Source organism: Chelon labrosus (assembly GCF_963514085.1).
Source record: "Chelon labrosus genome assembly, chromosome: 13".
Classification (NCBI taxonomy): domain Eukaryota; kingdom Metazoa; phylum Chordata; class Actinopteri; order Mugiliformes; family Mugilidae; genus Chelon; species Chelon labrosus.
In genome coordinates, this window is record NC_140346.1 from 29,919,608 (window position 1) to 29,946,335 (window position 26,728).

The window sequence follows — 26,728 nt, forward strand, 5'->3', positions numbered from 1 at the left end:
GCTGGGATAGACTGGAGACCTGTCCAGGGTGGACCCCCCCCCTCTAGACCAATGACAGCTGGAGACCTGTCCAGGGTGGACCCCCCCCTCTAGACCAATGACTGCTGGGATAGACTGGACCCCCCCCTCTAGACCAATGACAGCTGGGATAGACTGGAGACCTGTCCAGGGTGGACCCCCCCTGTGGACCCCCCCTCTAGACCAATGACAGCTGGGATAGACTGGAGACCTGTCCAGGGTGGACCCCCCCTCTAGACCAATGACAGCTGGGGTAGACTGGAGACCTGTCCAGGGTGGACCCCCCTCTAGACCAATGACTGCTGGGATTGACTGGACCCCCCCCTCTAGACCAATGACTGCTGGGATAGACTGGAGACCTGTCCAGGGTGGACCCCCCCTGTGGACCCCCCCTCTAGACCAATGACAGCTGGGATAGACTGGACCCCCCCCCCTAGACCAATGACAGCTGGGATAGACTGGAGACCTGTCCAGGGTGGACCCCCCCTCTAGACCAATGACAGCTGGGGTAGACTGGAGACCTGTCCAGGGTGGACCCCCCCTCTAGACCAATGACAGCTGGGGTAGACTGGAGACCTGTCCAGGGTGGACCCCCCCCCTAGACCAATGACTGCTGGGATTGACTGGAGACCTGTCCAGGGTGGACCCCCCTCTAGACCAATGACTGCTGGGATAGACTGGACCCCCCCCTCTAGACCAATGACAGCTGGGATAGACTGGAGACCTGTCCAGGGTGGACCCCCCTCTAGACCAATGACTGCTGGGATAGACTGGACCCCCCCCTCTAGACCAATGACAGCTGGGATAGACTGGAGACCTGTCCAGGGTGGACCCCCCCCCTCTAGACCAATGACAGCTGGAGACCTGTCCAGGGTGGACCCCCCCCTCTAGACCAATGACTGCTGGGATAGACTGGACCCCCCCCCTCTAGACCAATGACAGCTGGGATAGACTGGAGACCTGTCCAGGGTGGACCCCCCCTGTGGACCCCCCCTCTAGACCAATGACAGCTGGGATAGACTGGAGACCTGTCCAGGGTGGACCCCCCCTCTAGACCAATGACAGCTGGGGTAGACTGGAGACCTGTCCAGGGTGGACCCCCCTCTAGACCAATGACTGCTGGGATTGACTGGACCCCCCCCCCTCTAGACCAATGACTGCTGGGATAGACTGGAGACCTGTCCAGGGTGGACCCCCCCTGTGGACCCCCCCTCTAGACCAATGACAGCTGGGATAGACTGGACCCCCCCCCCCCTAGACCAATGACAGCTGGGATAGACTGGAGACCTGTCCAGGGTGGACCCCCCCTCTAGACCAATGACAGCTGGGGTAGACTGGAGACCTGTCCAGGGTGGACCCCCCTCTAGACCAATGACTGCTGGGATTGACTGGACCCCCCCCCCTCTAGACCAATGACAGCTGGGATAGACTGGAGACCTGTCCAGGGTGGACCCCCCCTGTGGACCCCCCCTCTAGACCAATGACAGCTGGGATAGACTGGAGACCTGTCCAGGGTGGACCCCCCCTCTAGACCAATGACAGCTGGGGTAGACTGGAGACCTGTCCAGGGTGGACCCCCCCCCTAGACCAATGACTGCTGGGATTGACTGGACCCCCCCCTCTAGACCAATGACTGCTGGGATAGACTGGAGACCTGTCCAGGGTGGACCCCCCCTGTGGACCCCCCCTCTAGACCAATGACAGCTGGGATAGACTGGACCCCCCCCCTAGACCAATGACAGCTGGGATAGACTGGAGACCTGTCCAGGGTGGACCCCCCCTCTAGACCAATGACAGCTGGGGTAGACTGGAGACCTGTCCAGGGTGGACCCCCCCTGTGGACCCCCCCTCTAGACCAATGACAGCTGGGATAGACTGGACCCCCCCCCTAGACCAATGACAGCTGGGATAGACTGGAGACCTGTCCAGGGTGGACCCCCCTCTAGACCAATGACTGCTGGGATAGACTGGACCCCCCCCTCTAGACCAATGACAGCTGGGATAGACTGGAGACCTGTCCAGGGTGGACCCTCCCCTCTAGACCAATGACTGCTGGGATAGACTGGACCCCCCCCTCTAGACCAATGACAGCTGGGATAGACTGGAGACCTGTCCAGGGTGGACCCCCCCTGTGGACCCCCCCTCTAGACCAATGACAGCTGGGATAGACTGGAGACCTGTCCAGGGTGGACCCCCCCTCTAGACCAATGACAGCTGGGGTAGACTGGAGACCTGTCCAGGGTGGACCCCCCTCTAGACCAATGACTGCTGGGATTGACTGGACCCCCCCCTCTAGACCAATGACTGCTGGGATAGACTGGAGACCTGTCCAGGGTGGACCCCCCCTCTAGACCAATGACAGCTGGGATAGACTGGACCCCCCCCCCTAGACCAATGACAGCTGGGATAGACTGGAGACCTGTCCAGGGTGGACCCCCCTCTAGACCAATGACTGCTGGGATAGACTGGAGACCTGTCCAGGGTGGACCCCCCCTCTAGACCAATGACAGCTGGGATAGACTGGAGACCTGTCCAGGGTGGACCCCCCCCTCTAGACCAATGACAGCTGGGATAGACTGGAGACCTGTCCAGGGTGGACCCCCCTCTAGACCAATGACTGCTGGGATAGACTGGACCCCCCCCTCTAGACCAATGACAGCTGGGATAGACTGGAGACCTGTCCAGGGTGGACCCCCCTCTAGACCAATGACTGCTGGGATAGACTGGACCCCCCCCTCTAGACCAATGACAGCTGGGATAGACTGGAGACCTGTCCAGGGTGGACCCCCCCCTCTAGACCAATGACAGCTGGAGACCTGTCCAGGGTGGACCCCCCCCTCTAGACCAATGACTGCTGGGATAGACTGGACCCCCCCCCTCTAGACCAATGACAGCTGGGATAGACTGGAGACCTGTCCAGGGTGGACCCCCCCTGTGGACCCCCCCTCTAGACCAATGACAGCTGGAATAGACTGGAGACCTGTCCAGGGTGGACCCCCCCCTCTAGACCAATGACAGCTGGGATAGACTGGAGACCTGTCCAGGGTGGACCCCCCCCTCTAGACCAATGACAGCTGGGGTAGACTGGAGACCTGTCCAGGGTGGACCCCCCTCTAGACCAATGACTGCTGGGGTAGACTGGACCCCCCCCTCTAGACCAATGACTGCTGGGATAGACTGGAGACCTGTCCAGGGTGGACCCCCCCTGTGGACCCCCCCTCTAGACCAATGACAGCTGGGATAGACTGGACCCCCCCCCCTAGACCAATGACAGCTGGGATAGACTGGAGACCTGTCCAGGGTGGACCCCCCCTCTAGACCAATGACAGCTGGGGTAGACTGGAGACCTGTCCAGGGTGGACCCCCCTCTAGACCAATGACTGCTGGGATTGACTGGACCCCCCCCTCTAGACCAATGACTGCTGGGATAGACTGGAGACCTGTCCAGGGTGGACCCCCCCTGTGGACCCCCCCTCTAGACCAATGACAGCTGGGATAGACTGGAGACCTGTCCAGGGTGGACCCCCCCTCTAGACCAATGACAGCTGGGGTAGACTGGAGACCTGTCCAGGGTGGACCCCCCCCCCTAGACCAATGACTGCTGGGATTGACTGGACCCCCCCCCTCTAGACCAATGACTGCTGGGATAGACTGGAGACCTGTCCAGGGTGGACCCCCCCCCTAGACCAATGACTGCTGGGATTGACTGGACCCCCCCCTCTAGACCAATGACAGCTGGGGTAGACTGGAGACCTGTCCAGGGTGGACCCCCCCCCCTAGACCAATGACTGCTGGGATTGACTGGACCCCCCCCTCTAGACCAATGACTGCTGGGATAGACTGGAGACCTGTCCAGGGTGGACCCCCCCTGTGGACCCCCCCTCTAGACCAATGACAGCTGTGATAGACTGGACCCCCCCCCTAGACCAATGACAGCTGGGATAGACTGGAGACCTGTCCAGGGTGGACCCCCCCTCTAGACCAATGACAGCTGGGGTAGACTGGAGACCTGTCCAGGGTGGACCCCCCCTGTGGACCCCCCCTCTAGACCAATGACAGCTGGGATAGACTGGACCCCCCCCCTAGACCAATGACAGCTGGGATAGACTGGAGACCTGTCCAGGGTGGACCCCCCCCCTAGACCAATGACAGCTGGGATAGACTGGAGACCTGTCCAGGGTGGACCCCCCCTCTAGACCAATGACAGCTGGGATAGACTGGAGACCTGTCCAGGGTGGACAGAAGATGAATGAATGAGTTTGATGAAAATAGTTTTTTAGCTTTTAATATTCTTTTAGTTTTTCAGTAGTTGCTTCGTTACTTAGTTCATTCCACAAAAATGATCATCTGTTTATATATTTGTTTTTATTTTTATTATCATTATTTTATTCTTCACTTAAGCAGAAAATAAATCAGACATTTGTTCATCAGACTAAAAAGAGTCTAATGATTAATATGTTGATTTATGTAAATGAGCTGACGACAGGCTCCTCCTCCTCCTCTCGTGCTGCAGTTTCTCTCTATCGCCTCTTCAGCTAGAAACTGGTATTACAAGTCCACAGGCCAGGATAGCTGTTAGCATGTTAGCATGCTAGCTTCAGTAGAAATGAGCAGCAGGGGGCGCTGCAGCAGAGGGATGTTGTGTTCACTGACCTCCAGAGAAAATAAATGAAACATTCATTGAAGACCAGAGTGTAAAAATAAAATAAACGTTGATGGTTTAATGAACTGGTTGTGTTTATTATTGATGTTCAGTCTGTAGTTGCAGCTGTCTGCCTGTAGAGGGCAGCACACATCCAGGTTCCTCATTTAACCACTGTCAAAATAAAAGCCTGAGGTTTGTTTTCTCAGCGTTGTGTTTGTGCGTCTGTGTAGCATCATCAATAAATAATAAATTAAATGTTGAGTCTGAGGTTCATGACCAGAAACTAAAAAATACAACAACAACGTTTCACGCCGTCACCGTCCTGAGTCTGAAGCTCCTCCTTCACCTGGAGCTGTCCCACTGTGGCGCCCTCATGTGGTCATTTAACAGACTATATTCATCCATTCATTTATTCATCCATTCATTTATTCATCCATTAGTTAACTCATTCATTCATCAGGTCAAACAGCTGGTTGAACATAAACACTGATTTATTTTCTTCACCGATAAATGAACGGATGATTAAAGAATGAATGAATGAATGAATGAGCGTTTGAGTCAGTGAATACTTGAATGAATCCAGTAATGACTGAAGGATTAAATGAATGAATAAATAAATAAATACAGGAACAAATAATCAATGAGTGAATGAGTGAATGAGGATTAAATTATAATTAAGTAAATATGAATGAATCATTAAACATATGAATAAATTAACAAATGAAGGAAGGAACAAATAAATCAATGAGTTAGTGAATTAATTAATACCCCCCACCCCCCCCCCAACCCCCCCCTACCCCCCCTACCCCCCGTCCCGTCCCGGCTCCGCAGCGCCCCCTGCGGCCTTCAGAAACTTTTCCCTCCGCTGTTGTTACTTCCTGTTTTGTCCGGAGCCGAGCTTCTTCGGTCCTCTCGGTCCTCCGGCTGTGTGTCCGGTGTCTCCGGTGTCTCCGGTGTGTCCGTCCTCTCCGTCCTCTCATCAAGTCTCCGTTGTCCGAGGTCTCCTCTCCGCTCCAGCCTCCGTCAGACCACCGGGAGGACCTGCAGCCAGCGACCGGGACACGGAGCAGGGAGCCGGGTCCTGATGGATTTTACATGACCGTGTTGTCGGGTTAGACTCTGATAATGATCCGGCTGCTGGTTAGTGGCGCTGGTAACCGGTTAGTTCAACTAGTAACTAGTTAAAGCTGCTCTCAGTGGAACTTTGCTTCTTTTTCTTAAAGTGCCTGTTTTTTAAATGGACTCTGGTTGAGTGGCGTTTAGCTAAGTATGCTAATTAGAGAGCAGCTAGCCTCGACTGAAACTCTCTTTAAATGTAGTTTCAGCAGTTTAACTTCAGTTATTAAAGTTTAGTTTGGAGGTTTAGACTTTGCCCCTGAGTTAAAGTGTTAGTTTTAAAGTGTTTGACTTCAGACGGACTTTATTTTAGCTGTTTTCTGAGTGTAGTCTGGCCTGGTGGTTTAGACTGGGTTTAAATGGAAAAGAGGCAACACTCTAAATTAGACGTTTGGTTAATGAGGTTTTGAATGGAGTTAATGTCGCTCTCCCTCAGTCAGTCTGTGTCTGGTTGAACCCAGTGAAATGTTCTCATGTTAAACTGGTTCTGTCACGTTCTTTGCTGGTTTGACTGGAAACGGAACAGCTCGGTTCGACCGGTTCGACCCAGTCCTCGACCTCGGAGCCTTCACTGGCGTCAGCCGCTGCGTTAAATTAGACTTTTCTTCTATGGGGCTTTGAATGCAGCCAGTCCCGGTTCAATCTGGTTTATTTAAATCGGTTTAAAATGTCTGAAACTGCGTTCAGATAATCTAGAGTTAATCCAGTTTCGGTTAGTTTGGTTTAATTTAATCTGGTTTCAGCTAAACCAGTTTCTGTTCTGGTTTCCAAGTGTCCTTATTTATTTGTGGTTTAAATAAAGTCTTTGTTGGGTCCTGTTGTGGTCTGTCCTGGTCTGTTCCCGGTTCTAGTCCTGGTCCTGGTCCTGGTCCTGGTTCTAGCTGCGGTCTTATCTGGTCTTTCTCTCGGTTCTGATGCCGTCGGCCTTGGTCTGAGCGGTCCAGTCATGGCAGACCTCCACCAGACCCCCACCTCCCTGTGCTGCTGTAGGAAGTCCCTCCCGGTCTCGGGGGGGCGCTGTGTGGGGGAACCGGGCCGCCCCTTAGCGGGTCCGGGACCTGGGTCTCCGCGGCGCCCCCTGGTGGACGTGGCCTCGGCGTCCAACTTCAGGAGCTTCACGCTGCGGCACTTCCATCTGGACCTGCGGCTCAACTTTGCAGTGAAGGAGATGAGTGGCTGGCTGGTTCTGGACCTGGTCCCGGTCCAGCCGGCAGTCTGCACCCTGGTCCTGGACTCCCACCCCTCGCTGCTGATCCACTCTATCGACTGTAAGGTCCCCGGGGCCGGGCAGGAGGAGCCCGTGTCCCTCACGTACCGGGTTGACCCGTTCACCGACTACGGCTCCTCGCTCAACATCAGCCTGCCGACCGCCGCCGTCAAACCGGGCCGGCTGATCCAGATCACGGTCCGCTACACCACCACAGACGGACCAGCGGTAAGAGTTCAACCAGACTGGACCTTAGTAGTAGTGGTAGTGGTTCTGATGCTGAGTTCAGGACTCTGGTTCTAATGTGTGTTCAGATCTGGTGGCTGGACCCAGAGCTGACCTGTGGACGGTCCCGTCCTCTGGTCTTCACTCAGGGTCACTCCGTCTACAACCGCTCCTTCTTCCCCTGCTTCGACACGCCGGCCGTCAAGACCACCTACAGTGCCACGGTCCGGGTGAGTCCAGAACCAGAAGCAGGACGATGATCAACAACTGATCCATCAATTCACCTAAAATCGTCCTGGAAGCCTTTTAGCTGCTAGCTGCTAGCTGCTAACCTGCTAGCTAACCTGCTAACAAGTCATCCTCTTCATCCTCTTCATCCTCTTCATCCTCAGGTCCCAGATGGAGTCACCGTCCTGATGAGTGCGTCTCGTAGCTCCTACTCCAAACAGGACAGAGTCTTCCAGTTCTCCATGGAGTTCCCCGTCCCGTCCTACCTGGTGGCGCTGGTGGCCGGGGAGCTGCAGCACGCTGACATGGGCCCCAGGTCACTTAATTAACACTTTATTACATATTAATTAATCTGTTTATTAATTAGCTGTTAGTGAACTGACCCTTTGTGGTCGCCGTGGCTCCTCTCAGGAGTCGTGTGTGGGCGGAGCCTTGTCTGTTGTCCTGTGCAGTGAAGAAGCTAGGGGGCAGCGTGGAGCGCTGGCTGGGCGTGGCCGAGGACCTGTTTGGACCTTACCTGTGGGGCAGGTAGGCCTTAAACACGCCTCCTTATTTTTAAACGTGGCGCTCGCATCACTGACTGAGCTGATCCTCAGGTGTGACATCGTCTTCCTCCCCCCCTCCTTCCCCATCGTGGCTATGGAGAACCCCTGCCTCACCTTCATCATCGCCTCCATCCTGGAGAGCAGCGAGTTCTTGCTCATCGACGTCATCCACGAGATCGCTCACGGATGGTTCGGCAACGCCGTCACCAACGCCACCTGGGAGGAGATGTGGCTGAGCGAGGGACTGGCGACCTACGCCCAGCGCAGGATCACCACCGAGGCCTATGGTAGGGCGCTAAAGATGCTAATCAGAGCTAATCAGAGCTAATCACAGCTAATCAGAGCTAATCACAGCTAATCACAGCTAATCACAGCTAATCACAGCTAACTGCTGCTACTACACTACTTTATTTATCCTGTGGGAAATCATAAATATCCCGTCATATTTTTACCCGTCACTTTTAATTTTTTAATTTTCATTCATTTCTAATTAATATTCACACATCAACAGATGAACACACTGTTTCCTCAGCAGCTGCACATGAATGAAATGAAAGGATTTCACTAAAACTTAGGGGTGGCACTCGATTAAAAAACATTAATTAATTAGAGGCTTTATAATTATTTCATCTCGATTAATCACATGTTAATCTCATAACAACATTTGCCCAAAAAAAGCAACATTTTTTAATTTACATGTATTTTAGTGGACGACTGAATCAATTAATAGACACAGACATGAACATTAGAAACTCAAGCTCTTTAATTACATTTCAATTCAAAACAGTAGAAAAAGAAAGAAAACATCTGAACAGACATAAAGTTAAAGTGACGTTTTTATACTTTAATACTTTTTCAGAACAGTATTGACTTTAAATGGTAAAAAAACAAAAAAACATTTTGTGCTGCCGACACGTCTTGTCTGTTCTCGGACCGTGACCGCTAGCGCTAACAGCTCTGAGACGGCACCGTAGGGTTGAAGTGCTTCGTTGCTACATAAACTCTTTTATTTCACAATTTTACAAAACTTGGCTTTCTTCAAGGCTTCCATCAGGTGGTTTCTTTAAATAAAAGTTTCCTTCCATCAGTCCGAGCAACGTGCTTTCATATGATTCCTCCATCCTGGTAGCCGCTAGCCGCTAGCCGCTAGCCACTAGCCGCTAGCCGCTAGCCACTAGCCGAGCTCTGACGTGAACGTCAGTGTAACAGGAAATCATGCTCTGATGAAAGTTCAGCGATGTTTGGAACGAAAACTGTGATTAGAGACAAGAGGTCAGAGGTGACTATTCAGAACAGACAATGACGGAAAACATTTGGTTAACATGACCCCAGGGTGCCATATAATATAATATAATATAATATATAATAATATAATATATAATAATATAATGTATAATAATATAATATATAATAATATAATATATTATACTTTATAATAATATAATGTATAATAATATAATATATAATAATATAATATATAATAATATATAATAATATAATGTATAATAATATAATAATATATAATAATATATAATAATATAATATATAATAATATAGAATGTAACATAGTATATAGTATGTAAACAAAATTAAACGTTAAAAGCAAATAGGATAAAAACAAGTAAGAAAAACACACTAGAGAGACGTACTGGGAGGTTAGCTAGCAGGTTAGCTAGCAGGTTAGCTAGCAGGACAGTTAGCAGGTTAGCTAACAGGTGAGCTAGCAGGACAGCTAGCAGGTGAGCTAGCAGGACAGTTAGCAGGTGAGCTAGCAGGACAGTTAGCAGTGAGCTAGCAGGTGAGCTAGCAGGACAGTTAGCAAGTGAGCTAGCAGGACAGCTAGCAGGACAGTTAGCAGGTGAGCTAGCAGGTGAGCTAGCAGGACAGTTAGCAGGTGAGCTAGCAGGTGAGCTAGCAGGACAGTTAGCAGTGAGCTAGCAGTGAGCTAGGAGGACAGTTAGCAAGTGAGTTTGCAGGTGAGCTAGCAGGACAGTTAGCAGTGAGCTAGCAGGTGAGCTAGCAGGACAGCTAGCAAGTGAGCTAGCAGGACAGCTAGCAGGACAGTTAGCAGGTGAGCTAGCAGGTCCTCACACTGAACATGCTTTGCTCTGCTCCTTGTGTTCAGGTGAAGCGTTCACCTGTCTGGAGACTGTCGTTCGATTGGATGCTCTCCACAGACAGCTGCGTCTCCTTGGAGACAACAACCCTGTGAGCAAACTACAGGTCAAGTTCGAGCCAGGTAACACACACAGACACAGTAAGACACGCACTCAGGTGTCGTCCTACCTGTCCGGGTCAGTTTTCAGGTGTGTCTTCTCCTCCAGGTGTGAACCCCAGCTCTCTGATGAACCTGTTCACCTACGAGAAAGGTTTCTGCTTCGTGTCCTACCTGTCTGAACTCAGTGGAGACGTGAGACGCTTTGACTGCTTCCTCAGGGTGAGGACAGACACGTGTCCACATACTTCTGAACTTTAGCATCTCTGAATATATTTGACTGACAAGGGTCATGTGACTAGTTTACATCCTGCTTTTCATAAGATCACATTCACTTCCTGATGTGTCTTATGTCCTCATGTCTCATGTCTCACGTGTCCAGGACTACATCTCAGAGTTCCAGTTCCAGAGCGTTGTAGCTCAGGATCTCATCGACTACTTCCTCTCATATTTTCCTGACCTGAAGGACGCCGCTGTTGCTCAGAGAGAAGGTCAGCTGACTCCTCCCTCTGTAGCCCCACCCCTCTGACATTGCCTCCAGTTTAGCTCCTCCCCTCTGTGACATCCCTTCCTGTCTCCTCAGGTCTGGAGTTTGAGCGCTGGCTGAGCGGCTGTGGTCCTCCTCCCTATGAACCAGACCTGTCAGCAGGGGGCGCTCTCATTGGACCCGTCCAGGACCTGTGTGACCTGTGGAGGGGCACCGACCCCCCCGACCCCCAGAGCCTGGCAACCTTTGACCTCTCGTCCTGGAGCACCTTCCAGATCGTCCTGTTCCTGGACCGCATGCTGGACCTGTCTCCTCTGCAGCACGGTACTGTTACCATAGTGATCAGTAACTGATCAGCTGATTGGTTGGTTGGTTGGTTGGTTGGTTGATTGATTATTGGTTGATGTGTCTCAGAGGTCATGCTCAGTCTGTCCTCCTGCTACTCGTCTCTGTTGGACGGTCTCAACGCTGAGGTCCAGATCCGATGGCTGCAGATGGTCGTGAGGAACTCCTTCTACCCCGACCTGCCCCGAGTCAGAGCCTTCCTGCACAAACACGTGAGACGGATTAGTGATAATAATCAGTAGTAATCAATAATAAATAAATAATAGTAAATAATAATCAGTAATAATCAATAATAATAAATAAATAATAATCAATAATAATCAATAATAATCAGTAATAATCAGTAATAATCAGTAATAATCAATAATAATCAATAATAATAAATAATAATAAATAATAAATAATAATAAATAATAAATAGCAATCAGTAATAATCAATAATAATCAGTAATAATCAATAATAATCAGTAATAATCAGTAATAATCAATAATAATAAATAATAAATAATAATAAATAATAATAAATAATAATAAATAATAAATAATAAATAATAATCAGTAATAATCAATAATAATAAATAATAATCAGTAATAATCAGTAATAATCAATAATAATAAATAATCAGTAATAATCAATAATAATAAATAATAATCAGTAATAATCAGTAATAATAAATAATAATAATCAGTAATAATCATTAATAATAAATAATAATCAGTAATAATCAGTAATAAATAATAATAATCCGTAATAATCAGTAATAATAAATAATAATTAATAATAATCAGTAATAATCAATAATAATAATAAATAATAATCAGTAATACTCAATAATAATCAGTAATAATCAGTAATAATCAGTAATAAATAATAATAATCGTAATAATCAGTAATAATCAGTAATAAATAATAATAATCCGTAATAATCAGTAATAATAAATAATTAATAATAATCAGTAATAATCAGTAATAATCAGTAATAATAAATAATAATAAATAATAAATAATAATAAATAATAAATAATAAATAATAAATAAAAATAATCAGTAATAATCAGTAATAATAAATAATAAATAATAATAATCAGTAATAATCAGTAATAATCAATAATAATCAGTAATAATCACTGATCATATCTATTGATCAGAATCACCTCAGATGTCCATTGACTGATTGACTGATTGACTGATTGATTGATTGATTGATCCTCAGACGTCCCGGATGTACACCGTGCCGCTGTACGAGGACCTGGTTGCCGGGGTGATGAAGTGCGTTGCCGTGGAGATCTTCTACCAGACACAGCGCCGCCTTCATCCCAACCTCAGACGGACCTTACAGCAGATCCTGTTCCAGACGGGCCTGGCCAATCAGAGTGGCCCGACCCCACCCATCATCGGCCCCTCCCCCTCCACCCCACCACTGCAGCCGCCACCCGCTGCCACGACAACTGCCTCCGCCACAGGGACGGCCGCCTCCCTTGCTCTGCTGGACGTCAACGTGTCGGCGTGACGTCAGCTGATCGACTGTAAACACTGTGTCACTCCAAAGAAGGAGCTGCTCAAGCTGTGGCCCCCGGCCTCCATATGGGCCGTCTGACGGGACCCTGTGGCCCCCGGCCTCCATGTGGGCCGTCTGACGGGACCCTGACGGTCCAGAGACTTTGACTCCTCGGTGCAATTGAACTCTTAAGCTGAAGAGTTGTTGGTTCAACTTCATTTGTCCTTTAAGTTATTGATGCGGGGTTGTGGCCTGTCTTGGTGCCTTGCTGTGATTGGCTGCCAGTTAATGTTGTTTCTACCTCCAGACGACGAGTCACCTGACACCAGCTGATTCACCTGAGTGGCCTTAACGCTGCCTTCACTGTCACTGGGAACGTTTGACTCAGGGTTTAACTTCTGATTGTTCACGCTCAGACGTCCCACTGCCGCCAGCAGACCGTGAACGCCTCCTCAGACACTTTATCATGAATGTGTGATAACAATAAAAAACCTGAAACCTTGAAACTATTTTTATTTTATTATTTATGACAAAAATGTTCCTTCAGAATAAAAGTATGTGTCTTTTAATTTATTCATAAAACTAAGCATGTTCCTAATGATTTGGCTGATTAAGGAACGTATGCTGAATGAACCGGAACTCAAACCGGAAGTGTAAAGTCACATATTTTTCAGCGGCATGTACCGGATGTTTCGGATCTCTGCCTTCAAAATAAAAGTCTTCAGGTGTAAAGTCGCGTGTTTTTTGGGCCGTTAAAGGGGCCATCTGATTGGACAGTCAAACCTTCCGCTGGTTCTTGAAACTGTTCCTCTACCGGAAGTTGATTTTAGACGTAGAGTTTTATAGAATTCGTCTTATTTTGAAGAGCCGAAGCGGAAGTGGCGCGTCTTATTGACTGTGCATTTACGGCGTCCGGAGGAGACAGAACATCAGCAGCTGGACCAGAACATGTGGACCGGAACATCTGGACCAGAACATCTGGACCGGAACTGAGCGACATAGAGAGACAGAGACACAGAGACAGAGACAGAGACAGACAGGTGTCTCTGTGTGTCCCTCAGCATCCGCCTCCTCCCTCTCCTCCGGGCCGGTGCGGAGCTCCGGGGCCGGGCTCGATGGAGGGCAGCATGACGGAGGAGACCCGGGTCATCTACCACCTGGAGGACCAGGACACCCCCTACCTGATCCGGATCAGCGTGCCCGCGCAGCGCGTCACCCTGGCGGACTTCAAACAGGCGCTGAACAAACCGAACGTGAAATTCTTCTTCAAGTCCGTGGATGACGACTTCGGGTGAGTCACGTGACCCTGGTCATCTATAAGATAATAAAAGATGATCATCAATAAAAATAATAACCAATAGATTAACATTAAATAAGCATCTAATAGAAACAGGAAGTAACGCTGCTCTGATAAACAATAACATAAACAGCTGTTGTTGTTTATGTTATTGTTTATGACAGATCAGTTTTACAGGTTGTAAACAAAGATGGCCGACACTCTGTCTACTGTGAAGTCAACATCTGTCAGATATGCTGGCGGCCATCTTGTTCTGGTGACGCTGATCAGTAGCTGTTAGCCGTCTGGCTAGCTAGCTATATGTCTGCTACCCTCATGGACTGGTAGCTAGCTAGCTAGCTAGCAATAGAATCACCATTAGCAAGCTAATTAAACACGAGGCATAAACTCTACCAATCAAACATCATGTTGATGTCGTTAAGAAGTGTGGGATCATGGGAGTTGTTGTCTTTACTTGTTGTTAGCTTACATAGCGCTGACTGCTAATTTACCATTGAATCAGCTACTGTCATAAACATGACTGTAGCATGTTGCTGCATTAGCATGTTGCTGCATTAGCATGCGTCTCCATGTCGGCCATCTTTGTTTGTCATTCAGTCATTCAGTGTTTCATCTAAAAACATTAGAGGATGTGAAGCCATTAATGTTTCATGTGTTTAATAATCTGAGCTGTGGTTTAATCCCTCAGATTATAGAACACACTCTAAAAGCTTTTAATGTTGCCTTGGTGTTAGTTTAGCTGCCTTTATGAGGACTTTCTGGTCCTCACAAAGATACACAGACCAACGTGTGTGTGTTTAATCAAAGTGTCTCAGATCAGAAAGGAGTCACTGATGATGATGATGAAGATGATGATGAAGATGAAGGTGTGTGTTACAGGGTTGTTAAAGAGGAGATCAGTGATGATGATGATGATGAAGGTGTGTGTTACAGGGTTGTTAAAGAGGAGATCAGTGACGATGATGATGATGATGATGATGAAGGTGTGTGTTACAGGGTTGTTAAAGAGGAGATCAGTGATGATGACTCCAAGCTGCCGCTGGTCAACGGACGAGTCGTCTGTTGGGTCAGAACACACACACACACACACACACACACACACACACACACACACACTGTCTCTCTCTCCAGGTGTGTCAGATTGTTCAGGTGTATCTCTGCTCTTCTCTCAGGTGGTGTCGTCTGACACCTGTCAGTCAGATTTCAGGGGGTCTGATACCCAGTCTATAGCCACGCCCACCTGCCAGGCCCCACCCCCCACAGAGAGGACATGTGTGATTGGACACTCCAGACCTTCATCTTTCCAGTGAGTACCTGAGATCACCTGTATGCAGTACTGTGTACCTGACACAGACAGGAAGTGATGTCACTTCTGTCCTTCAGTGCGGCTGCTCTCAATCATGACGACGTCCAGGGGTCAGAGGTCAAACCTGAGACTGACGATCTCCAGAGGACAGGTGTGGACGACCGAGGTAAGACCACACACACAGAGAGAGAGACAGAGAGGAACGTCCACCTGCCGCCTGCCTCTGATTGGCTGCTGTCTCTGCAGGTGGATCTTTGAATGGACACGCCCTCGAACCAGCTGGTCAGAAGGGGGCAGGGCCAACAGGTGACAGTGACAGCTCGTCAACACAGCACAGCAGCGAGTTAGAGACGTCCAGTTTGTGTTCATCTGAGGAAGACTCCAGAGGACGGTCAGACACACACCTGTCACACACACACACTTGACATTCTTTGTGCTAAGCTAGGCTAACAGATCTTGTATGTCTTGTCGCGTCAACCTGTCCTTAACGGCAGATACAGGCGTGGATTTCTGCTCGACGTCTCAGAACCACATTTATAGAGTTAAACCTGCACACACCAAAGAGTTACAGGACTGGGGTCCGCTCTACAGGTCAACACCATCACCGACCCCCACACCTGTATCTCACCTACAGTAGAGGCGCCACAAGCAGCATGAGAGGAAGTAGAGGAGGGGTAAACACGGCGAGACCTAGCCTGGAGTGTCTCTGCTGTGTCTCTGCTGTACCTAGCCTGGAGTGTCTCTGCTGCACCTAGCCTGGAGTGTCTCTGCTGTACCTAGCCTGGAGTGTCTCTGCTGTGTCTCTGCTGTACCTAGCCTGGAGTGTCTCTGCTGTACCTAGCCTGGAGTGTCTCTGCTGTGTCTCTGCTGCACCTAGCCTGGAGTGTCTCTGCTGTGTCTCTGCTGTACCTAGCCTGGAGTGTCTCTGCTGTGTCTCTGCTGCACCTAGCCTGGAGTGTCTCTGCTGTACCTAGCCTGGAGTGTCTCTGCTGTGTCTCTGCTGCACCTAGCCTGGAGTGTCTCTGCTGTGTCTCTGCTGCACCTAGCCTGGAGTGTCTCTGCTGTACCTAGCCTGGAGTGTCTCTGCTGTGTCTCTGCTGCACCTAGCCTGGAGTGTCTCTGCTGTGTCTCTGCTGCACCTAGCCTGGAGTGTCTCTGCTGTACCTAGCCTGGAGTGTCTCTGCTGTGTCTCTGCTGCACCTAGCCTGGAGTGTCTCTGCTGTGTCTCTGCTGCACCTAGCCTGTACGATGAGCTTCAGCGACAGCAGAGACACTCGGTGTCTGTGGCGATGGATACAGACCATCACGGACTGTAAGCCCACACCACAGACCTATGAAACGTCCACCTCACTGCTGAACCAGCCAAATGACTTCTTCACTCACACTGAGGCACAGAAGACTCCACCAGGGGCGACACTGTCCTCCACAAGTGTGAGGAGATCCTTTAGCAGTATCAATGCAGCCAAAGCCTCAGGTCCAGACAACATTCCTGGTTGTGTACTGAGAGACTCACAGATGTCTTCACAAACATCTTCAACATCTCATTGACTCTGTCAGGCTGTTGTCCCTACGTGCTTCAAAGCCACAACCATCATCCCGGTGTCGAGGAAGTCGTCTCCCTCCGGCTTCAATGACCACCGTCCCGTTGCACTCACTCCCGCTCTCATGAAGTGCTTTGAACGACTGGTCATGCATCACATCAAGTCAAGACAACACGACTGTGGTGGAGCGAGGTGAGCCTCCTGGCTACGTGGTGTGGAGACAACAATCTCTCGCTGAATGTGGAAAAGACAAAAGAGATTGTTGTGGACTTCAGGAGAGCGCACAGTCAGCATGCTCCTCTGAACATCAACGGTGCTGCTGTGGAGAGGGTGAGCACGTCACAGAGGACCTCTCCTGGACGACCAACACCGCATCACTGGCAAAGAAGGTTCAACAGCCTCTACTTCCTGCGCAAACTGAGGAAAGCCAGAGCACCGGCCCCCATCATCTGCACCTTCAACAGAGGCACCATCGAGAGCATCCTGAGCCGCATCACTGTGTGGTACGGCGCCTGCACTGCGTCCTGCCGTAAGACCATCCAGGGCATAATGAGAGGACATCTAGGACACCTGTCTCCCCACCCACCACAACTTCCTCAGTCTGCTGCCATCAGGGAGGAGACCAGGACCAGCAGACTCAAGGACAGCTTCATCCACTAGCCTGTCAGGAAACTGAACTCTCTGGACACCACATCGCCTTTTACATTACGTTGTGACATTTATACTGTTTATTATCTGAACCAGCCTCTTTATGTCTATTTGTCATGTGCTTTAGTTTTTATTTTATTATATAAATTTTTATATAGGTCTTTTTATTTTGTAATCTCAGATTTGTACATTTTATGTTTAAGTTGTTGCACCGTGGCCTTGACAATAAAGCTGACTTTGACTATTTTTTGACTTTGAAAGTTTCCCTCTGATTCCAGTCTCTGTGCTAAGCTAGGCTAACCATATGTCAGTCACATAAAGGGGAAATGTGCTGCTGTCAGCTCTGGCTGTGATTGGTCGGTTTGTGGTGACACCCTCAGGTCTTCTTCTTCTGCTCCAGTTAACCTGTTCAGGCTCTGTCCTCGTCCTCCTGCTGTGATTGGCTGCTGCCAGTCACATGACCATCCATTCAGTCCAGTAGATAAAAGATGATCTCAGAGCAGATGAAGAGTTCCAGCGTCTGGCAGATGTTATCAGATCAGATCAGATTAGACCAGACCAGACCAGATCAGATCAGATCAGATCAGATCAGACCAGACCAGACCAGATCAGATCAGACCAGACCAGACCAGACCAGATCAGATCAGATCAGACCAGACCAGACCAGACCAGACCAGATCAGACCAGACCAGATCAGATCAGACCAGACCAGACCAGACCAGATCAGACCAGACCAGATCAGATCAGATCAGATCAGATCAGATCAGACCAGACCAGACCAGACCAGATCAGATCAGATCATCTATTGGTCCATTGTTGGTCCACCGGCAGGTACATGTAGGACGCTCGACTTCAGATTCTAAACTTTACACATTTTCATTTGTTTTTATTTACGTTAAATGTTTGGCGACCACAGCGCTGTCAATCAATCAGGTCTCTGTGATGTCACAGCAGGTTCAGCCAGTCAACAGAGCAGAGCAGCTCCTCGCCACGACTCATCCGACGACAACGACGGCGCCACCGCCGCCCGAAGACGCCACGGATGGAGAAGGTAACACACGAATACACACTACTACACATTAATACACACCAGGGGTCAAACGACTTCTGATTTTTTTAAAGTCGACTAATATGTGGTGAAAGTCTCTGATGATGTCACAGTAGAAAGTAATGAAATCTTGACCTGATAACATTGTAAAAAGAAGCTATGGAGGATTTTCTGAGACTTTATTGTAACTTGAACACGTCTACTGTCGGCTGTAGATCACACGACACCTCTGGACTGGACTTATTGTGACTTCACATCTCACACATGGTTGTTAAAGTCTTTTAATTTCATTGTTAATATCCAATTATATTATTATTATTCTTGTAAATATTGTGTGTATAGATTCTTTTGTTTTCCTGTTTTATTTTTGTAATATATTATGTACGGTATGCTAGTGATTAATAAAGTCTATCTATCTATAAACACCGTCAGTCTCTCACTCCACCAGAACGACCATCTCTCATGGTGCATTCACTGACATCAAGGACAAAAAACATGCTCTATAACCACAGCAACAATGTCAACTAATAGAACACAACAGAACTATACTACACACTAGTACACTATACTACAGACTACTATACTATACTTCACTATACTATACTTCACTATACTACACACTAATACACTATACTACAGACTACTATACTATACTTCACTATACTATACTTCACTATACTACACACTAATACACTAATTGATAATCGATGTTTATCAGTTGAATTCTCATCAAACTAATCACTTCCTCCTCTTCCTCCTCTTCCTCCTTCTCCTCCTCCTCCTCCTCCTCTCCGTCCTCCTCTTCCTCCTCCTCCTCCTCCTCCTCAGTCTGTCTCTTTCAGCAGTATCACTGACTCCTCTTTGTCTCTGAACATCATCACTGTGACTCTTAACCTCGGTGAGTTCATGACCTGAGAACAGATTCAATGAGAATCACTGGAGGACATTAACCATGTCTCTGTCCCTGTCTCTCTGTCCCCTTCACTTTGTTGCTCAATCTCTCTGTCCCCAACCCTGTCTCTGTCTCTCTGTCCCTGTCCCTCAGAGAGGTATAACTTCCTGGGTATCAGTATAGTGGGTCAGAGTACTGACAGAGGAGATGGAGGTATTTACATCGGTTCCATCATGAAGGGAGGAGCTGTGGCCGAGGACGGGCGCATCGAACCTGGAGACATGTTACTACAGGTACTAGTACAGTAGTAGTAGTAGTACTAATACTGAGATAGTAGTTTTATATTGTAGTAGTAGTAGTAGTAGTAATACTAATACTGTACTTTCTGTTCAGGTCAACGACATCCACTTTGAGAACATGAGTAACGACGAAGCCGTCCGAGTCCTGAGAGACATTGTCCACAAGCCGGGGTCAGACATGTGTACTGCTACTGATAATACTACAAATATTAGTACTATTAGTGGTACTAATAATAATGTTAGTAATAAATACAGTCCAGTGGAGTCCAGTAGAATCCAGTAGAGACAGATAGAGTCCAGTGATCTCCTTCTTGTCTTTCAGTCCGGTGACGTTGACGGTGGCCAAGTGTTGGGATTCAAACCCGCGAAGCTGCTTCACGTTGCCGAGGAGTGAGTCATCAACAATCAAACAGGAAGTAGAAGGTGTTTCAGGAAGTCAACTCTGTCCTCATTCTTTACAGGTGAGCCAGTCCGTCCCATCGATCCCGCTGCCTGGGTGTCTCACACGGCCGCCATGACGGGCAGACTCCTCCCACACTACGGTACGAATCCCATCAGCCATTGCAGCGCTCAATTCAATTCAATTCAAATTTTATTTATATAGCGTCAATAACAATACAAATCGTCTCAAGACGCTTTACAAAAACCCGGCCTGAAACCCCCAGAGCAGCCTGAAGGAGACGGTGGCAGGAAAAACTCCCTTTAACAGGAAGAAACCTCGAGCAGAACCAGAACCAGAACCAGCTCATATGGAGGAACCCATCTGCCTAAGGCCAGCCGGGTACAGACAGAAGAAAGAGAGAAGAGAACAGCAAGATAAACATACATCTGTCATAGATACTCATATCTGACTAAAGCGCAGCGCCGTCGTATAGGGGGGAAAGGTGATGACAATTCTAAGGGCCCACAGCCCATCAGGGCCACACACAGCCCCCAGTAGCCTCTACGACTAAACTATTATGCGTAGGCTTAACTAAATTATATTCATAGTAATGAATCTGAACTAAAATAAAGCCACAAAGTCACGCAATATTTTAATTTTAATAATTTCAATAACCCTCTTTTCCCCTTCTTAAAAAATGGTTTGGTCCACACCGCGGGTTCGAATTGAGCGCGAGCGAACTCCAGCAGGGAGTGAGGAAGATGAAGATGATGGAACAAAAAACACAAATCTGGAGACTAGAAAAGACTAGAGAGGGAGGCCAGGGCTAGGAGCAACAGAGCAGGGGCCCAGGACATCATTTTTTTTTTTCTAAGAATGGTGAGAGTAAAACTACCGAGGGCGCCTCTTGTTCATTCATTCATTCATTCATTCATTTATTGTCTGTAACGCGTACCTGACGGGGCCAGGGGCTGTAGCTTACGTTAGCTGTCAATCATCGGGTGAGAGGCGGGAAGTGGCCAGTTCATTGTAGAGCAGCGATTCCTAGTGTAGATAACTGAACGTTACTAATGTGGAGGCTATCTACAGCGGACTGTGTGTTTCACACATATTACTGTCGGACAGTGCTCCAGTCAGCACCAAGCACCCGCTCACTTACCAGGCTACACTGAACTGTATTATGACGCATTCAAGTTCTACTCAGTAATTATGAGCATTAGGCGAAGGTCAATAACGTTATCATGATGTGTTCAAGTGTGGTCTTGTAAAAATGTGTTCGCTATTGGTGGGACATTTGAAAATACAAAAAAGTTAAATGTTCCAACAAGATTTGTTGTTGTTTTCACAGCGATATAAAATAAAATACACCGTAATGGCTGACAATAACAAAAAGACAATTTAGAGTTTTGGACAGTTCACACTGACTTTTGGATGGTTTAAAAATATTTTTTGCCTGACAAGGGTGACATTATTCAAAAGAGCTTTCCCTCCACATACAATGGCAAAGTGAAGCTGTCTGCCTAGAGCTATGGTAGCCTACTGAGTAAGCCCATTTAGATTTTGTGTATTCTTCATCAGTTAATAAATACAATAAAATACCCACTACCTATTTGTTGAGTGGTTGATTGAAGATGTATGCAGTCAGAGGTGTAATAACGTGTTGCAAATCAGAGAAACAGGAATAATTTACATAACAATACTCTAACTCATTGTGAGTGATTATACACCAGGCATCAACAGAAAAACAAAGTTACAGTTATAAAAAAAGTGGCAATGAATGGGGTAGAGGGGCCCACGCCGATATTCTTTCAGGGGGCCCAGAATTCCTAGCAACTGCCCTGCTAAAGCGTACATGTGGAATCTGATGATACAAACTGATGATGTTACATGACAGTTTGAAAATGCTCAGACAGCATCATGTGACCGTGACTAGCCTTCCTGCTGCTGTCTTCCAGGCGTCCACGAAGACAGCCAGCTCAGCGTCCACAGCGACATGACGGTGGTCGTTAAGGCGATGGCCAATCCAGAGGCAGGGCTGGAGGTCCGAGACAGGATGTGGCTGAAGATCAGTATCCCCAACGCCTTCATTGGTAAGAACCAGACCCTGGACTCAGAGACTCAGTCAGAGACTCAGTCAGAGACTCAGAGACTCAGTCAGAGACTCAGTCAGAGACTCAGTCAGAGACTCAGAGACTCAGTCAGAGACTCAGTCAGAGACTCAGAGACTCAGAGACTCAGTCAGAGACTCAGTCAGAGACTCAGTCAGAGACTCAGTCAGAGACTCAGAGACTCAGTCAGAGACTCAGTCAGAGACTCAGTCAGAGACTCAGTCAGAGACTCAGAGACTCAGTCAGAGACTCAGAGACTCAGTCAGAGACTCAGTCAGAGACTCAGTCAGAGACTCAGAGACTCAGAGACTCAGTCAGAGACTCAGTCAGAGACTCAGTCAGAGACTCAGTCAGAGACTCAGTCAGAGACTCAGAGACTCAGGCAGAGACTCAGTCAGAGACTCAGTCAGAGACTCAGAGACTCAGTCAGAGACTCAGTCTCTGACTCAGAGACTCAGAGACTCAGTCAGAGACTCAGTCAGAGACTCAGTCAGAGACTCAGTCAGAGACTCAGAGACTCAGTCAGAGACTCAGTCAGAGACTCAGTCAGAGACTCAGAGACTCAGAGACTCAGTCAGAGACTCAGTCAGAGACTCAGTCAGAGACTCAGTCAGAGACTCAGAGACTCAGGCAGAGACTCAGTCAGAGACTCAGAGACTCAGTCAGAGACTCAGTCAGAGACTCAGATACTCAGTCAGAGACTCAGTCAGAGACTCAGTCAGAGACTCAGAGACTCAGTCAGAGACTCTGTCAGAGAGTCAGAGACTCAGTCAGAGACTCAGTCAGAGACTCAGTCAGAGACTCAGTCAGAGACTCAGAGACTCAGTCAGAGACTCAGTCAGAGACTCAGAGACTCAGAGACTCAGAGACTCAGTCAGAGACTCAGTCAGAGACTCAGTCAGAGACTCAGAGACTCAGAGACTCAGTCAGAGACTCAGTCAGAGACTCAGTCAGAGACTCAGTCAGAGACTCAGTCAGAGACTCAGAGACTCAGTCAGAGACTCAGTCAGAGACTCAGAGACTCAGTCAGAGACTCTGTCAGAGAGTCAGAGACTCAGTCAGAGACTCAGTCAGAGACTCAGTCAGAGACTCAGTCAGAGACTCAGTCAGAGACTCAGAGACTCAGTCAGAGACTCTGTCAGAGAGTCAGAGACTCAGTCAGAGACTCAGTCAGAGACTCAGTCAGAGACTCAGTCAGAGACTCAGAGACTCAGAGACTCAGTCAGAGACTCAGAGACTCAGTCAGAGACTCAGTCAGAGACTCAGTCAGAGACTCAGAGACTCAGTCAGAGACTCAGTCAGAGACTCAGTCAGAGACTCACTCAGAGACTCAGTCAGAGACTCAGTCAGAGACTCAGAGACTCAGAGACTCAGTCAGAGACTCAGAGACTCAGTCAGAGACTCACTCAGAGACTCAGAGACTCAGTCAGAGACTCAGAGACTCAGGGACTCAGAGACTCAGTCAGAGACTCACTCAGAGACTCAGAGACTCAGTCAGAGACTCAGAGACTCAGTCAGAGACTCACTCAGAGACTCAGAGACTCAGTCAGAGACTCAGAGACTCGTTCATCTTCCAGGTTCAGACGTGGTCGACTGGCTCCACAGGAACGTGGAGGGGTTCATCGACCGCCGTGAAGCTCGCCGTTACGCCGGGAACCTGCTGAAGGCCGGATTCATCCGCCACACCGTCAACAAGGTCTCGTTCTCGGAGCAGTGCTACTACGTGTTCGGAGACCTGGGAGGAGGTGAGGCCGGAGCACTTCCTGTTTCCTGCTTCATTTTTAATCAGGATCATTTTATTCCTCTTGTCTCCTCAGATCTGTCCCTCATGTCTCTGCTCGACCACCAAGGAGCTTCTGATTCTGACCCACTGGCCCCTCCATTAGGCCCCCAAGGGCCCTCAGCCTTCCCCTACCGGTATGGCATCCCTCACCCCGCCCACCAGCTGGAGGCTGGAGGAGGAGGAGGAGGAGGAGGCCATCCCAGTGAAGGTGACAGACTCGTTAATTTCTCTGATAAACCTGGAGTCGGTTTTTATTTCCTGATGACATCATGGTGTCATGTGATCAAACAGGAAGTTGTAGCAGTGACGATCAGAAGGAGGGAGGAGGAGGAGGAGGAGGGAGCGAATCAGAGCCAACCAAACGGGTAGTGACATCACTCAACAGACAACTGGAGGCGGAGTCCCCCAGTGATGGCAGAGCCCAAACACACCCTGTCTCCTCCTCTGGTCTCCATGGTAACAAGGACCTTCCACCTCCAACCAAAGGTCAGCCTGAAGTCTCCACCTCCAGACAGTCCATCCGTCTGGCCATGGGAAACCCCAGTGACTTCTTTGTGGATGTCATGTGACCCCCCCTGTGATGATGTCACATCCTGTCTCTTCTTAATGAACTGAAACTGAAAACTTGATGTGACTCACTGAGAAAGTTTCATCTTGAACTTTCACACCTGGACTCACCTGGACTCACCTGGACTCAGCTGGTCTCATCTGGTCTCATCTGGACTCACCTGGACTCACCTGGACTCAGCTGGTCTCAGCTGGTCTCATCTGGTCTCAGCTGGACTCATCTGGACTCAGCTGGTCTCATCTGGACTCACCTGGACTCACCTGGACTCACCTGGTCTCATCTGGACTCACCTGGACTCACCTGGACTCAGCTGGTCTCATCTGGTCTCATCTGGACTCACCTGGACTCACCTATCTCAGCTGGTCTCAGCTGGTCTCATCTGGTCTCATCTGGACTCAGCTGGTCTCATCTGGTCTCATCTGGACTCACCTGGACTCACCTATCTCAGCTGGTCTCAGCTGGTCTCAGCTGGACTCATCTGGACTCAGCTGGTCTCATCTGGACTCACCTGGACTCACCTATCTCAGCTGGTCTCATCTGGACTCATCTGGACTCAGCTGGTCTCATCTGGACTCACCTATCTCAGCTGGTCTCAGCTGGTCTCAGCTGGACTCATCTGGACTCAGCTGGTCTCATCTGGACTCACCTGGACTCACCTATCTCAGCTGGTCTCATCTGGACTCAGCTGGTCTCATCTGGACTCACCTATCTCAGCTGGTCTCAGCTGTCTCAGCTGGACTCACCTGGACTCAGCTAGACTCAGCTGGTCTCAGCTGGTCTCATCTGGACTCACCTATCTCAGCTGGTCTCATCTGGACTCAGCTGGTCTCATCTGGACTCACCTATCTCAGCTGGTCTCAGCTGTCTCAGCTGGACTCACCTGGACTCAGCTAGACTCAGCTGGTCTCAGCTGGTCTCATCTGGACTCACCTATCTCAGCTGGTCTCAGCTGTCTCAGCTGGACTCACCTGGTCTCAGCTGGTCTCACCTGGTCTCATCTGGTCTCACCTGGACTCAGCTATCTCACCTGACACGCGGAGGGACGTGTCCCATTCCAGACCAGCTGGACTCAGCTGGTCTCACCTGGACTCAGCTGGTCTCAGCTGGTCTCATCTGGACTCAGCTGGACTCAGCTGGACTCAGCTGTTCTCATCTGGACTCAGCTGGTCTCATCTGGTCTCATCTGGACTCAGCTGGTCTCATCTGGTCTCAGCTGGACTCAGCTGGTCTCATCTGGACTCAGCTGGTCTCATCTGGTCTCATCTGGACTCACCTGGACTCACCTGGTCTCATCTGGTCTCATCTGGTCTCACCTGGACTCAGCTGTCTCACCTGACACGCGGAGGGACGTGTCCCATTCCAGACCGGCTGGACTCAGCTGGTCTCACCTGGACTCAGCTGGTCTCATCTGGACTCACCTATCTCAGCTGGTCTCAGCTGTCTCAGCTGGTCTCATCTGGACTCACCTATCTCAGCTGGACTCACCTGGACTCAGCTAGACTCATCTGTTCTCATCTGGTCTCATCTGGTCTCAGCTGTCTCACCTGACACGCGGAGGGACGTGTCCCATTCCAGACCGGCTGGACTCAGCTGGACTCAGGTGGACTCACCTGGACTCGCCTGGACAGTTGCTGTCTTTGTTTTGTCCCTGATGTTCAGGAAGTCGTGAATCAACCTGTGATCGTCCAAATGTTTCTTCTCATGATCCAGAGAATCATAGAACCTGTAGAACCTTTGTTCTGGGTCCAGGTTCTGGCTGACGTATCAGAGCAGAACGTTGCTCAATCATTTCTGATTCTGATGAGAAAATAAATTAAATACAACGAGTATTATTATTATTATTATTATTATTATTATTATTGTTATTATTATTATTATTGTTATTATTATTGTTATTATTATTATTATTATTATTATTATTATTATTGTTATTATTATTATTATTATTATTATTGTTATTATTATTGTTATTATTATTATTATTGTTATTATTATTGTTATTATTATTATTATTATTATTATTGTTATTATTATTATTATTATTATTATTATTATTATTATTATTGTTATTATTATTATTATTATTATTATTGTTATTATTATTGTTATTATTATTATTATTGTTATTATTATTGTTATTATTGTTATTATTATTATTATTATTATTATTATTATTATTATTATTATTATTGTTATTATTATTATTATTATTATTATTGTTATTATTATTGTTATTATTATTATTGTTATTATTATTATTATTATTGTTATTATTATTATTATTATTATTATTATTATTATTATTATTATTATTGTTATTATTATT

General features: G+C 48.1%; 2 protein-coding genes across 2 annotated transcripts; both read left to right on the top strand.

The window, feature by feature from the left end:
* Positions 1-5,557: 5,557 nt before the first annotated feature.
* rnpepl1 (arginyl aminopeptidase like 1) lies at positions 5,558-13,024 on the top strand. The gene is made up of 11 exons (XM_084559451.1): positions 5,558-7,214; positions 7,301-7,441; positions 7,604-7,755; positions 7,851-7,967; positions 8,036-8,271; positions 10,110-10,223; positions 10,309-10,421; positions 10,582-10,690; positions 10,783-11,010; positions 11,101-11,243; positions 12,246-13,024. Exons 1-11 carry the CDS (start codon positions 6,726-6,728, stop codon positions 12,540-12,542), a joined length of 2,139 nt encoding a protein of 712 aa, XP_084415577.1. The 5' UTR covers positions 5,558-6,725; the 3' UTR covers positions 12,543-13,024.
* Positions 13,025-13,260: 236 nt separating this feature from the next.
* On the top strand, positions 13,261-24,957 carry LOC311498736 (segment polarity protein dishevelled homolog DVL-3-like). Its single transcript, XM_084559456.1, has 15 exons — positions 13,261-13,821; positions 14,824-14,893; positions 15,000-15,133; positions 15,211-15,299; positions 15,380-15,524; positions 18,277-18,373; positions 19,199-19,268; positions 19,416-19,555; positions 19,656-19,732; positions 19,884-19,951; positions 20,023-20,144; positions 21,877-22,033; positions 23,629-23,796; positions 23,869-24,042; positions 24,126-24,957. Exons 1-15 carry the CDS (start codon positions 13,646-13,648, stop codon positions 24,401-24,403), a joined length of 1,965 nt encoding a protein of 654 aa, XP_084415582.1. The 5' UTR covers positions 13,261-13,645; the 3' UTR covers positions 24,404-24,957.
* The last annotated feature ends 1,771 nt before the right edge of the window (positions 24,958-26,728 follow it).

What these genes read in the sequence shown, in the direction of transcription:
- LOC311498736 (XM_084559456.1), top strand. Translation starts at nt 13,646, where the DNA reads ATGGAGGGCAGCATGACGGAGGAGACCCGGGTCATCTACCACCTGGAG. An exon ending in ACGGACGAGTCGTCTGTTGG is followed by an intron (nt 14,894 to 14,999) that starts GTCAGAACACAC and finishes CTCTTCTCTCAG; the next exon opens with GTGGTGTCGTCTGACACCTG. An exon ending in GTTCGGAGACCTGGGAGGAG is followed by an intron (nt 23,797 to 23,868) that starts GTGAGGCCGGAG and finishes TTGTCTCCTCAG; the next exon opens with ATCTGTCCCTCATGTCTCTG.
- rnpepl1 (XM_084559451.1), top strand. Translation starts at nt 6,726, where the DNA reads ATGGCAGACCTCCACCAGACCCCCACCTCCCTGTGCTGCTGTAGGAAG. An exon ending in GATCACCACCGAGGCCTATG is followed by an intron (nt 8,272 to 10,109) that starts GTAGGGCGCTAA and finishes CCTTGTGTTCAG; the next exon opens with GTGAAGCGTTCACCTGTCTG. An exon ending in ACAGGTCAAGTTCGAGCCAG is followed by an intron (nt 10,224 to 10,308) that starts GTAACACACACA and finishes CTTCTCCTCCAG; the next exon opens with GTGTGAACCCCAGCTCTCTG.